General features: G+C 42.2%; 1 protein-coding gene across 1 annotated transcript; it reads right to left on the bottom strand.

Moving 5' to 3' along the window:
* Window positions 1-5,259: 5,259 nt before the first annotated feature.
* Window positions 5,260-12,956, bottom strand: LOC135094685 (glutamate receptor U1-like). Its single transcript, XM_063994999.1, has 10 exons — window positions 12,600-12,956; window positions 12,001-12,174; window positions 11,329-11,621; window positions 10,838-11,003; window positions 8,927-9,168; window positions 6,974-7,185; window positions 6,409-6,639; window positions 6,143-6,321; window positions 5,873-6,020; window positions 5,260-5,570 (listed from the first exon to the last, which is right to left on the bottom strand). The coding sequence occupies exons 1-10, from the start codon at window positions 12,812-12,814 to the stop codon at window positions 5,439-5,441; spliced, it is 1,992 nt and encodes a 663-aa protein (XP_063851069.1). The 5' UTR covers window positions 12,815-12,956; the 3' UTR covers window positions 5,260-5,438.
* Window positions 12,957-13,272: the final 316 nt, after the last annotated feature.

Genomic DNA, 13,272 nt, shown 5'->3' with positions numbered 1-13,272 from the left:
TATGTTATATATGTCAAAGTGTCATGCCTTGCTCTTTGGATACATTAAATATTGATTAGTCTGACTTTGGAAAAAAAGAGAAAGTAACAGTGCATCAGAAGTTGCAAGGTGCCTTGAGATGCTATGAAAGAGAGTTTATGGCTGTGTGAAAGAAGAATGGCAGCTGTACAGGAGTGCATTGATGTAGTGCACTGAAGAGGTTTGTGGTGTGAGATGCATGGATGGAAGGAAAGGGAAATAAATGGTGGAGTGAAGAGGTTAACATTGTAATAGTTGTAAACAGCTGTGTACATAAAATGTAGCTGTAGGAAAAGAAAGTAATGTAGAATATTTTATGTGATCAAGTGCAGATGAGTGGTGTAGAAAGAAATTCATAGAATTTTAAGATAACACTGTTTTGGAAGTAGATGAAGAGGATGTCAGAATAGTAAAGAAAGTGTGAGCAGGGAATGGCAGGATTTTTACTGAGAAGAGTTGTAGGAAAGAGATAGGGAGAGGTTTTTATGGTTACCTCAGTACAAAATAGAAGCCTTTGATTCTTAATACAGATGGAATTTAGCAAGAAATGGACATATAAGAAGAATAAAATGGGTCCTTGATCACAACAGTGGAAGTTCAGGAGTCAATTAAAAACAGAAGCTGGGGAGGCTGTAGGTGTTGATATATGTGCACCTAAATGGTTGAAGAGAGTATCTTTTCTTGGATGGTTAGTAAGGGTGTGAAATATGCATCTTCCATGAGGAGAATAGTGCCAGTTGGTTGTGCATCTATTTCTTTTGTCCAAGGATGATAAGTAAGGACATGCTAATCTCAGGCATAAGTCTTCAGTGTTATGGGTAAAGTATGGTGTTGATCAAGAAGATAAAAGAGGGTGACCTGTGGTGAACAGTAGCTTTAGAAGAAGGAAGGAATGCATTGACCAAGTATTTACTTGCTGAGATATGTGTGGGAAAAGTATTTTGAAAAGGGTAAGGATGTGTTCCGGGCATGCACACAAATGAAGAACAAACAGGAGGCGACAGTAATTAATTGACAGTCTTCTTGATTCATTAAAGAAATGATTCTGTGGAACACTGCACATTAAAAAAAAAGAATATGGAAAGAAATGAGGTATTTTATGTTCATAGAAAAATGCACCTATGGGAGACTTCAGTTAACATAGTAATAATTCAATAACTAGCTGCTTTTATGCTGACACTGCCAGACAGCTACATGTCAGAGAGAGAGAGAGAGAGAGAGAGAGAGAATGAATTAGTAGCAAGGAAGTGAAATGCCTAACACCACTATAGGCTGAAAATGAAAAACTTGTAGTCAATAAACATACAAATTTCTGGTTGTCCTTTGCAGTTGTTAGGTGGATATCAACCCTCTCTAGCTTACCTGGGTGTGGTATGTTTAAAAGTCCATGGCAGGAATAAAATTTTGAAGTACACCATAGATGACTGGAAACTGGATGTCAAAGCTTAATCATCTAGTAAATTCCTGTTACTGTTGTTTACTGCCTTCATATACACCAAGCTAGATAAATACAGACAGGCAATGCATATGATATAACAGTACAGCCATACTACCTTGCTTTTCTTATTTAAAGTGTCTGTTGTATTATCTACATCTAAATCCTTAGTAATTTCCATGCCTTGCTTTTCTTAATTCAGAACCTCACCTCACTAATACTTCATCCACACCAATTTTCAGTCCTTGATACTCACACAGTCTATCTCCTCAAGTTACTTCATACCACTCACCTGATCATCATCTCCTTAAGCAACTTACTATTTAAATCCTTAAGTCCCTCCTCTTACCATCCACTATCCTCATAATCATTTACTCTTACCCTCATTCAGTCTCCTCCTTTCAAACACCTCCCCAAACTCCTCTACCAGTTATTTCAATCTCTTTGAAGCAACCACTAATACAGTATTGTTTCCTAATAGCAGTGGATTGAAATTCCACTCGTTACAATCAGCACTTCAGATTTAAACCTTACCTTCTTGTATTCACCTCCATTACAGGATCATCCATATAAACATTCAAACAACCATCACATTGGCACAAAACAGCTCTCTCTCTCTCTCTCTCTCTCTCTCTCTCTCTCTCTCTCTCTTTTGAACGCATGCTCTACTATTCAAATACAAACTTTTTTTTTTTTTTTTTTTTTTTTGCAATCTACCACTTGCTCCATGCACATTCAACCATTTCACAAATCTTACATCATCTAAGTCAGTGAATGCTGGAGCTCACAGGGATGCAAGCTATTGTCAGTCACATAGTTTTCTGTTTATCATGATACAAGTGCACCCGTCTCAAGTACTTGGGTCACACATAAGACAGCGGTGTGTATCTTTACCGCCGCAGATTGTTCGTTCCTGAGATTCATTAGGTTTAGTTAAGTTTGGTCATATTTAATTAGGTTAGCTTTATTTTTTTTCTTTTCATGAATTCATTTACGTGTGTGTGGGGGGGTATATATATATATATATATATATATATATATATATATATATATATATATATATATATATATATATATATATATATATATATATATATAAATTGCTTTGTGAGCAAGCGGTTACTAGATTAATTCAAAGTACATCAAAATCTACAAGAAAATCCAGTTTCGTCCGAAAATGTTAGACGGGTGCACTTATGTAAATGTATCGTTTTCGGAGTCCTTCACTGTTATAGTCTAGTTATAGTTTGATTTGGGAAAAAGTAGCCGTAGGCAAAGATGGAAATGATATCTGAGATGCTGAACCGGGTGACATGGGAGGGAGGAAGGGATGGGTGGAGCTCAGGGCTGGTTTCTTATCACCGTGTCTGTGGTCTGTCCCGAGAGGACGCGCTGCGCGGTGGCCATCCTGCTAGTCCTCTAGCACCTTGGCACTTCTGTGAATGCAATCAGTTGTCCCTGTGAGGAAGGAAAATAGAGATAAGCGTTTGGAAAAGTTGAGATGAGAGTTGTGCCACATTGTATACACGATGGAAGGAGGTGCGAGTGAAGTTAACAAGAGTATCAATCTGCGTCACTCACTCCTCACTTATATTTTCATCTTACGCCTTTATTAAACATCTCCTATACATTGTTACTGAACGTTAACAATTTCATCACATCCCAGAGAACCTTTAAGTTCACCTCATGCACCGCCTCGTCTTCACCATTATTTGTAGACGTGGTCACTTCAGTACCTTTTAATATTTCTCACTATTTTTCCTGTCAATCTATTGCTTCTTAATATAGAATCTCTAAGGACACCATACTCCACACGCTAGCTTAACGTCACCCCCGTATGATAGGTGGCTGTTAGGAGAAGGTACAAAATGCAAATAATTCATGAAAAGTATACCTTTCATATCACTATATGCCTTTCAAATTATTTATAAGGACACAATACTCAACACTATTTTTAGTATAACTTCACTCCCTTATGAATGGTATGGCTACATGAAGTTACGTAGGCCAAAAGGAAGTAAGAGAGGTTAAACTGAAGTAAGTCACAAAACACCTTTCCTGTCACTCTAATACAGTGGTTCTTAACCTTGTTGGAAGTAATGACCTCGCAAGTTTCATATGTGCATTCACCGAATCCTTCGCAGTTGGAAAAATAAAATAGTGCACAAAACCATGCACACACACCTCCACCGAACCTCTGAGACTGACTCATCGAACTCCTGGGGTTCGATCGAACCCAGGTTAAGAACCACTGCTCTAATGCCTTTTAATGTAATATTTCTAGTAACATAATATTCCACACTATCTTCATTTCATCTGCGTATGAATGGCAATGGCTAGATGAAGTTACAAAGCCTAAAAGGAAGATGATGCAGTGGTAAAAAAACAAAAACAAACATTTTCGATGGTACTCGCCTACTGTCAGGGAAATGAAAGGGAAGCACGTGACTTTTTTTTCTTTGGACCTGCTATGCTTTTAATCGCTTCATACGAGATCTCTCTTCGTCTTTCTCTACACCCAGGGATAATTACTTCTTATTATCCAGCACTTGGTCAAAAATGTTTTCATGTGGTTCACTATTTCCCTATTAGTCTCTATGTCAGTTGTTAGTTCTAGCACTGTTCTAATTCCTCTGTCTTCTCCCTTCCTCTTTTCCTATTCCTCTCGGTCCATAATTCCTGCCACTTGATTATCTAACTCTTGTCTTCGTGCCCTGTACATGTCACACTATAATGAAATGTTCCAGTGTTTCTTTTTCCTCCTTACATAACTTGCATTGTTATTCTAGTATGTCTCTGTTCTTACTATTTAAGTATAGCGTTCCACTTCTTGCCTTTAACAATAATTTGCCTGCCCAACCACCTTAATAACACTTTTCTCTCCCTATCTTTTCTTTGTTTCTATATATTTTTTGGGGGAAGCCGGTCTTCGGCGTCTGCGTCAGATGGATTTCTTTCTTATTGTTTTTAAAGCCACTATGAATGTGTTTTAGTTTAGAAAAGTATTATACGATTTTTTGTGGTAATTGTGTATGAATTTTTAAGGTTATCTAGTTAAATGTTATTTGAATTTTTTGCTTCCAAGCTGCTCGTTTGACTTTTGTTGTTCATGTATCGTTGATATGGAAAATATAAAAGGAAAGATTGTTGTTGTTGTTGTTGTTGTTGTTGTTGTTGTTATTATTATTATTATTAGTTTATTTATTTATTTATTTATTTTATTATCAGTAGATATCCAGTCAAAAACAATTTTTTTTCTAAATTCTTTGGCTAGGTAGATCCAAATAAATATCCATTATTCTAATTTATTGAAAGTTACTTACGAGGTGAATCATATTTGTATTCATTAATCTTCTTTATTTCTTCTTTATTGATCACTATTCTGAAAAAAAAAAAAAAAAAAAAAAAAAAATATATATATATATATATATATATATATATATATATATATATATATATATATATATATATATATATATATATATATATATATATATATATATATATATATATATATATATATATATATATACTCGTATATAATACGTATATGATGAAGCAAAAATGTAAATAGAGAAGCAAATTTAAGGAACAGACTGGAAGAACTCTGAAGTTTGTTTTGCGTCAGTGTAGAAAAAGAACCCGCTGTTTATGAGAGAGAGAGAGAGAGAGAGAGAGAGAGAGAGAGAGAGAGAGAGAGAGAGAGAGAGAGTGTGTGTGTGTGTGTGTGTGTGTGTGTGTGTGTGTGTGTGTGTGTGTGTGTGTGTGTTCCCTTAGTTTCTCTGGATAAAAATACACGTGTCCGGTACTGTGAGGTCTATATAATTATTATCCTTCATGAGCCAGTGACGTACAGGCTGCGCTGCGCCACGAGAACATGAGAGACTCGTGACAGAATTATGCATGTCTCGTGAACACAAAGGAAACTGGGCCATTACTCCAGACGCGCCAGTGAGGTGAAGTTTAGATCCTGGTGCAGGCGTCCTCAACGTCGGGGCAGGACCAGTTCCCCCAGCAGTCCCAGGCAGGCGCCCCCGGACCCCACCATCAGGAGGTACAGCGCAGTCTGCAGGTGACCCAATCCTAGGACCAGACGCCCGTCCTCCACCGCCTTGTTCTGCTGAGTGAAGGCATTTCGTGTTACTCTCAGTCTTCAGTATTTTTTTTCACATTGTCAGCGCCTTTATACATATACGTAAACATGATGAACAATTCGTTGAAATCATTGTGTATTCGGATATTAATATTGTGATTAGTTATTACATCAGGATAATCTGTCCATTTTAATTAGGTGTGAAAAAAAACTTTTCTTTGTTACATTAAATGTGTGCAGTCCATGGTCAATCTCTTCAGTCTATGTAAGAAAAATCAAACTTCCTCAAGGCAGAAAAAGGCAGGTTAGCTCCCTCTCCCACACACCTGCTCCGTGCCCCCTGCCGCGGCCCGCTCCATCCTGGCAACCTGCGCCGAGGCCTGGATGAGGTCACCCAGCCAGTAGTTGACGAGTCCTGCCTCCAGCAGCCACTGCTTGACTTCATCTATGCGGCGGAGGAACGGTGCGCCCTTCCTGGGGGAGGTAAGCGAACATCCCAGTCTTTGTTGTGTGGTGATTTCACTATTTTTAGGCACTTTCCTGAGGTTATCGATCGAGTCATCTCGTGCTGTTTTGCTGCTTCCCGCGAGACCCACCTGAAGCCCCAGCCGTAACCGGTGCTGACGTAGTGTTCCGAGCGGCCAATGTAGAGGGGAGTGTAGCCGCTGGCGTCAGTGAAGCGCGAGGCGATGAGGGACTGAATGTAAAACTTCCAGGTGAGCAGGGCGTGGCTGCCCGCCATGACACGCTGCAGGTGTTCCTTGGTCGGCAGCACCTTCAGGAAAGAGGCTGGGTCAAGGCAATGAATAATCAAGGCCATTTGCATGACAATTGCTTCCTAATTAGCAAAAGGACATTGTACCTGGATTCCCTGGAAGACCTTCCTGATTGTGGGCGAGGCGCTGCCCCTGAACCATTCCCACTCGGCGCCATAGGTTGGCTCCAACCCCCACGACCACCCAGCGCGACCTATCAGCTCCTCGAAGGTGTCCACGGGCGCACTCATGGCCGGCACGGAGAGGTGGGCGATGAGGGAGGAGCGGTAGGTAGCCGCCGTCAGCAGGCCGAACAGTAGCCACCACCCCACCAGCATCTGTGCACACGTGACTGTTGGAACCTCCTCAGGCCCTTCATTAAGCTGCCTCGTAAACGAAGCTACAACTCAGCCTGACATCTTGTAGCTGTGCTCTGGTAATAAAGAAGTGAGTTGACTCTTGATGCGCATGAATGCCGTAAGACAGCAGCAGCCCTGGCCAGCCGGCTCAGATCACCATTCTGGTCCGTCCACGTAACGGCACCTCTAATTCCAGCACGACAGTGACCCCGAGGTCGTGCCTGCCTACAATGATTGCATTACATGAACACCAACGCTGTGTCCTATGTGCTCGTTCACACGGCAGGAACATGAAAAACTGAATGAATGTTACCTGGCCAGTAAGGTTTCTAGGAAGTTTGAAGGGCGGGTTCTGCAGCAGGAGCCCGCTGATGTAGAGCAGAGCGGAGGCATAACTCTTGCTCGTCGGGTCCCTCACCTCCGCTGTCTCGCTCCTCTGCAGTAGGCGGCGACGGGTCCTCTGCAGTACCCAGTGGACTGCTCCGCCAGATAAGCTCATACCCACCAGGAAGGACCACACCTCGACTGCAACGTGGATATTAGTATGCATCATTCTGCCCTTCTGCACCTCGCTGGGGAAGAAATACTGTGTATGAGAGCAGCTTTATAATTCTGTAAATGCTGAATATTTGTTTTGAACCATCTATATGTACGTTGCAGTATTACCTTCTTAAACAATGTGATAAATACCTATAATAGATTCACTTATAGGGCTGTTAGTACATAATAATGAACTTTAAGGGAAGATTAAACAAACTTATGGATAACGATGAATGATAAACTTATGTACGAGTATACATGAATTGCCAAGTGTAGTCAAACTGTCTTATCTTGCAGCTTCCCTTATGTTCTTAACTACCTACCATGGAACATAAGAACAAACAAAAAAAAAAAAAAATAGAGGAAGCTGCAATAAGCCATCAGGCCTACACGCGGCAGTCCCTATATGAAGCATACCTACCCATTTCCACCTATCATCATCATTCATAAATTTGTCTAATCTCCTTTTAAAACTCCCTAATGACTCAGCACTGACAATTCGTCTACCACTCTAGTTGAGAACCAATTCCTTTCTATCTCTTTTTTCTCTAATATAACTCTGTCAAACTTGAACCCATTATTTCTTGTTTGAACCCCTTATTTTTTTTGTTTTAACCCATCATTTGCTGTTAAAACCCAATATTTTTTTGTTAGAACCCATTAGTTTCCTGTTTGAATCCATTAGTTCCTGTTTCAACCCATCATTTCTTGTCTGAACCCGTCATTTCTTGTTTGAACCCACGTTTTTTTTTTTTTTTCTTGTTTGAACCCATAATTTCCTGTTTGAAGTTTACTCCCACGAAAAAGAGAGCAACACATTCATAGCAAACACTAGTCTCGGCAGTCTTCTCTAAAGCAGTATGTAAGTAACGTAGCTACAAATGACAGAGCGGGAAGGAGCGTTCGTGAAGCACCAACATGCTCACGATGACGAGGGAGCGAGCAAGGTCAAGGGGAAGGATTACCGAGGCCGCGTCATTGTCTCTCGCCGCACTCCCTGAGCTCACGGTGACTCCAGCAAGTGTTATAACAGTCGCTAATTGATGTGATGGAGTGAGTCAGCTTCGGAGGCGAACAAAAGCGATACGGATGGTGATTCTCTCTCTCTCTCTCTCTCTCTCTCTCTCTCTCTCTCTCTGTGTCGAAATAAAAAATACGAAATTAAATAAAAAGAGAACAAAACAGATAAAGAAAGAAAGGAAACCATAACTTGAAAGATAAAAAAAATATTATGGAGAGAGAGAGAGAGAGAGAGAGAGAGAGAGAGAGAGAGAGAGAGAGAGAGAGAGAGAGAGAGAGAGAGAGAGAGAGAGAGAGAGAGACTGCACGGGCCGTTCATCAAACCAACACACACACACACACACACACACACACACACACACTGACCATACACAGAGCACCTTGCATATGTATAGACACCATCATTCCCCCTGTATTCTCCTGAGACCCTTACCGACGCCACGCTCACCCATCACACACCATCACACTCCCTCGTTCATCACGCCATTAACTCTTCATCACAGTACAATACTTTCTCGCAATCATCTACAGCTTTCAGACACTCTTCCTAGTACAGGTTCTTAAATATGTAGTTCTGTAGCTAAGAAAAGACGATATTAACCTCATATTGTATCTTTTTCTTCTATGTCCGTGTGCTATGAGTGTTAATAAAGCATGACCAGAGTGAAAGTGTTAAAAGGAGCAGAGAAAACCTAACCTGACTAACCTGTGAAGGGCGCGACGAGGGCGAGGTAGTGCGGGCGAGGGCGGGGCTGCGTGGAGACGATTACCAAGGGCTCGGCGGCATAGATACGGGAGAAGTCGATGGCGTGGAGTCGCTTGGAGGACCAGTTTAAAAGCATGGAGAAGTCTGCGAGGCGGCGTTGCAGGGTCCCCACGGTGCCTGTCCACAGCCCCTCCTCCTGCAGCACGCCCCACTGGCCATCCTCAGGCATGCGCATCACGTACCTCACAACACAGGACGCCAGGTCAGTTGGGAGGGACGAGTGTGCATAATCACCTCGTCTGTAGTCCGTCATCCTTACGAGGCCAGCCGGGCGTGTAGGATGGTAGGGAGGATGGATGGTGTGGGATGGATGGAATGGACGAGGGGTGTGGGATGATAGGATAGACGAGGTGGTGTGGGACGTTAGGGTGGACGAGGTGTGTAGGAAGATAGGATAGACGAGGTGGTGTTGGACAGGTAGGGTGGACGGGATGTGTGGGAAGGTAGAATGGGTGGTGTGGCATGAAATGAGAGAAGGAGGAAAGATGGGACTACTGCTGGTGTGTGGAACGGATTGTTTTCTTGAGTGTTTCTTTTGATTTGGTTATAGTTACTCGCGCGCGTGTATGTGTGTGTGTGTGTGTGTGTAGGTGGATGGGGTGTGGGTGGGTGTGAGTGGTTGAATGGGTATTTATATGTCAGTATTATAACTTAATGTGACTTAGAATAATATATGATTTCATAAGAAAAGCAATAAAACAAAAGGAATAAGTGAGACCAAAGATCATCATCTACTCTGAAGAAAGACTAGATGCGATGAGGGACAAAGACATCATACAGTCCCGTCAGCTGAGACACACAGTCCTTTGTCACTGGAAATAGAGGCGTTTGTTTGATGATTTAGTGTACAACTCTGATTTGTAAATATTGATTTCTAATGAATGAAGCAGTTAATGAGTGTTTGATAACCAATATTGCAAAATGGTCTTACTTTTAAACAGATAAATGAATAATGAAATAGATAAATAAATAAGAATAAATGAAAAAAGAAAGAAAACGTTCGTACTTTTAAAATTCACACCATCTCATCATGCAACGTGAAGACAATAAACACATTCCATCCCACGGAAATAAAGCACGCACTGTATTCACCACCAAGCAGCTGTGTGCGTCAATATCAGGAATGTTTAGGAGCAAACAGGTAAAAGTAGTGATTGCCTTGACCCAGGCTGCCATAACGCACCAAAAAGTTTTGTCTATACGAACAGTTTGCGCCAAGACATCGCCAACACTTGAATTCCAGGAAGCCAATGACCCAAAGGAATCTGAGGTATTTATCCGAGCAGCTTTCCTTCCTTATTGCTTCTCCGGTTCTGGAATATATTGCTTATGAAATGACGCAGAACAAATAGCCGGTATTGTCTTCCTGGAAATGTCTGAGAGGCAATGCACCCACGCCTTCGCACCTGACTGTTCCTCCCCAGCGGGCACCTGTCGCGACGCTGAAGTTCCTGCTTTGTAACCCCTTGGTATGACTGCAGGAGGTTCAGATGAGAAGTCTACGGGAGGTTAGCGCTACCGCCATCACACAAACACACACACACACACACACACACACTAAAAAATGACATCAACAGCAACAGCAGCAGCAATAAAGTAATAAGAGTAGCACAAATACACTAAATAAATCACAAGACAACAGCAGAGTACAACAAACAGTCAGGACACAGAGCAGTAGGACCCGTTGCAAAGACTCGAACTCGACAGGCAAGAGATAAGAAAAGGAAAGAGCTAGAAAACCAATAAAGAACAAAAGTCTCATACCGTTGCAAAGGCTACAGCTCAAATCTACTTATTTACATCTCTCGACTGGACTGCAGCGGCCCAACACTTTACCATGCAGCAGCTCACGTGAAATTCAAGGCGCGGGCAACGGCTTGCAACATGCGCACGTCCACGGAATCCTGCGGCGTGACAGTAGTGCCGGGGAGCTGCGTATCTCGGCTGAACGACAGGAACGGGAACCAGTCCATCGACACCACCTGGAACGCGTGGCCCCGGCAGTCCTGGAACTGATCTGTTGGGGAAACAAACACCTGGAGGCCATCAGAGATTCTTGGAAAATATTTACTGATAAACGCAGGGAAGTGATAAATGTGAGTCATATTTAGCCATTTCCCTGCTATGACCATCCTTTCTTCACATTCAGAACACTGGAAAAGAAGAAAAAAAGAAACAGGTCTGCAGAGATACAGAAAAGAGAGAGAGAAAGGATGTTAATATCACATTTTTAAGCAACGGATCCATCTAAAAGGCTGTAGCACAAAAGCTGTATAAAATAGTACATGCTTATGGGAAAAAAAAAAAATGTCTAGCAGTGAAAAGGTTAATAATGTTGTTACCTGGAAAGAGATCTGCGCCCTCCTGGAATCCTATGAGTGGGCGCCAGTAGTCAAGAACCACGTAATCAGGATGCCCTTGGTTGCAGTAGTGGCAGCGGGAGATGACCGCCACTGCCTCGTCATCACCTGAGTCGATAGCGAATGGTGGCTGAGGAGGGACGGCGAGGTAGAGGGCGTGGGCTGTGTTCCTTAGGGCGGGGAGGCTGAGTAGCTGTTGGGCCAAGGCGGGCTGCCCCACACCTATCACTCTGATCTCCGGTGACACATCCAGAGACGCCTTAGCGAGGAACCTGCTGCAGGAGACTGTACAATCGGGAAAAATTCTAACCTGGTATAAGAAATGCACGAAGAAAAGAAAAAAATAAATAGATAAAACTGGTGAACCATTTCCATAGCACAGGAAAGTGTTAATTCTCAGGCAAAAAAGGAAAAGTAAAACGGGAAATAAACACTGACACACATAAAGGTTTATAACAGGTTTGAGTTTTCCTAATGTTTTCCTTTGATGCCCTGACAGACTGGGAGGTGACTGGGTGACTGTATCAAACCACTCATACAATGGCTTACGGTGTCTTTTGTCTCATGCACGCTCCATTTCCTAAAGCGACGGAAAAAAAATGAGGTCTAAATACAGTCTTGCATTACGCCGAAACTGCCTCACCGCACGCTTACCCAATCCAGGAAGTGTTGGCGGCGGTCATGTACAGAATGAAGGCGCGGCACGGGAACTTGGCGTCGCTCTCCAGTGCCTGCTGCGGGGTGGAGGAGATGGCCCTTGGGGAGGCTGGCGACAGGGTGCCCTCCGCCTCCATCACCACCACGCCAGGAGCTGCCTTACCCACCGCTCTAGAGGAGCAAAACTTTAGAATGTATTTTTATTTGTACGTGTAAATAGCTTGTTGACTATTATTTTAACCCTTTCACTGCTTGAGACACTTTACATAATCCCTTACAGTTTTTTAGACTCTTGTATCATGGCCATTTGGTTCTGTAGTTTAGAGGACAAGATTAACTTATTGCCTCTTTTCTTCTGTGTCCGAGCAAACAATTCATATTTTATTTATTTATTTATTATTTTTGTGCTCTGAATGTTAACTAAGGATGACCACAACGGTGGAATACAAGCCTTAGGATAAGAAGAAACACTTAAAATCAAAGGACGGAAGAGCAATCAAAGAAAAAGAAAGAAAAAAAAAACACTATCGGATGATAACGAAGCAAACCAGTTATTTAACATTGTACTTTATAAAGTTGTGCCTTTATAACTGCACCTGACAAGCTCCGTGAACGAGGGATCCGAGACGGCCCGCTCCGCCCCCACCACGGCGAGGCGACACGAGCTCAGATAGCGCACCACCACCTGTCTCACGATGTCTGCAGGTCGCCCATCCCATTCGCTGCTGCCCTCCGCCGTCGCCACCACCAGCAGGATAACACAGAACAGCATCCCCCATACGCGCCTCATCACAAATCTGTTGGGATTCATTGACTGTAAATACGGCACCTTAGCAAGGTCATGTAGCGCCGGTTAAGGGTTGGAGAGAGCGCTGCCTCTTCTACCAAGAAATAAAGATAGTGTATGTCTGAAGGAGACACGCAGAGAGATGAGAAACGTTAACGATGAGACAAGCGCTTCTGAAAATCCACACCTGCACACAAGTTTGATTAATTTTACAGCGTTCCCTCAAGAAGAAAACAAAACAAAACAAGAACAAGAAGAACAAGAACAAGAAAAAGAGAACAAGACCAAGAGCAAGAAGAAAAAAAGGAAAAAAAAGAATAAAAGAGGAAAAAAAGGAACAGAATAAATATATATGCGAATAAATAAATTAAGAAAATAATAAATGAACTATCCCAGTTTTACTCGTTATATACTCGCCTACTATTATTTTATCGAAGTATTTAAACCTGTGCGAAAATAATACAAAAGTGAAATAAAGGTGT

Source organism: Scylla paramamosain, chromosome 3 (assembly GCF_035594125.1).
Source record: "Scylla paramamosain isolate STU-SP2022 chromosome 3, ASM3559412v1, whole genome shotgun sequence".
NCBI classification, from domain to species: Eukaryota; Metazoa; Arthropoda; class Malacostraca; order Decapoda; family Portunidae; genus Scylla; species Scylla paramamosain.
Note: the sequence above shows the minus strand (reverse complement) of the source record. Positions and strands in the feature narration are given on the sequence as shown.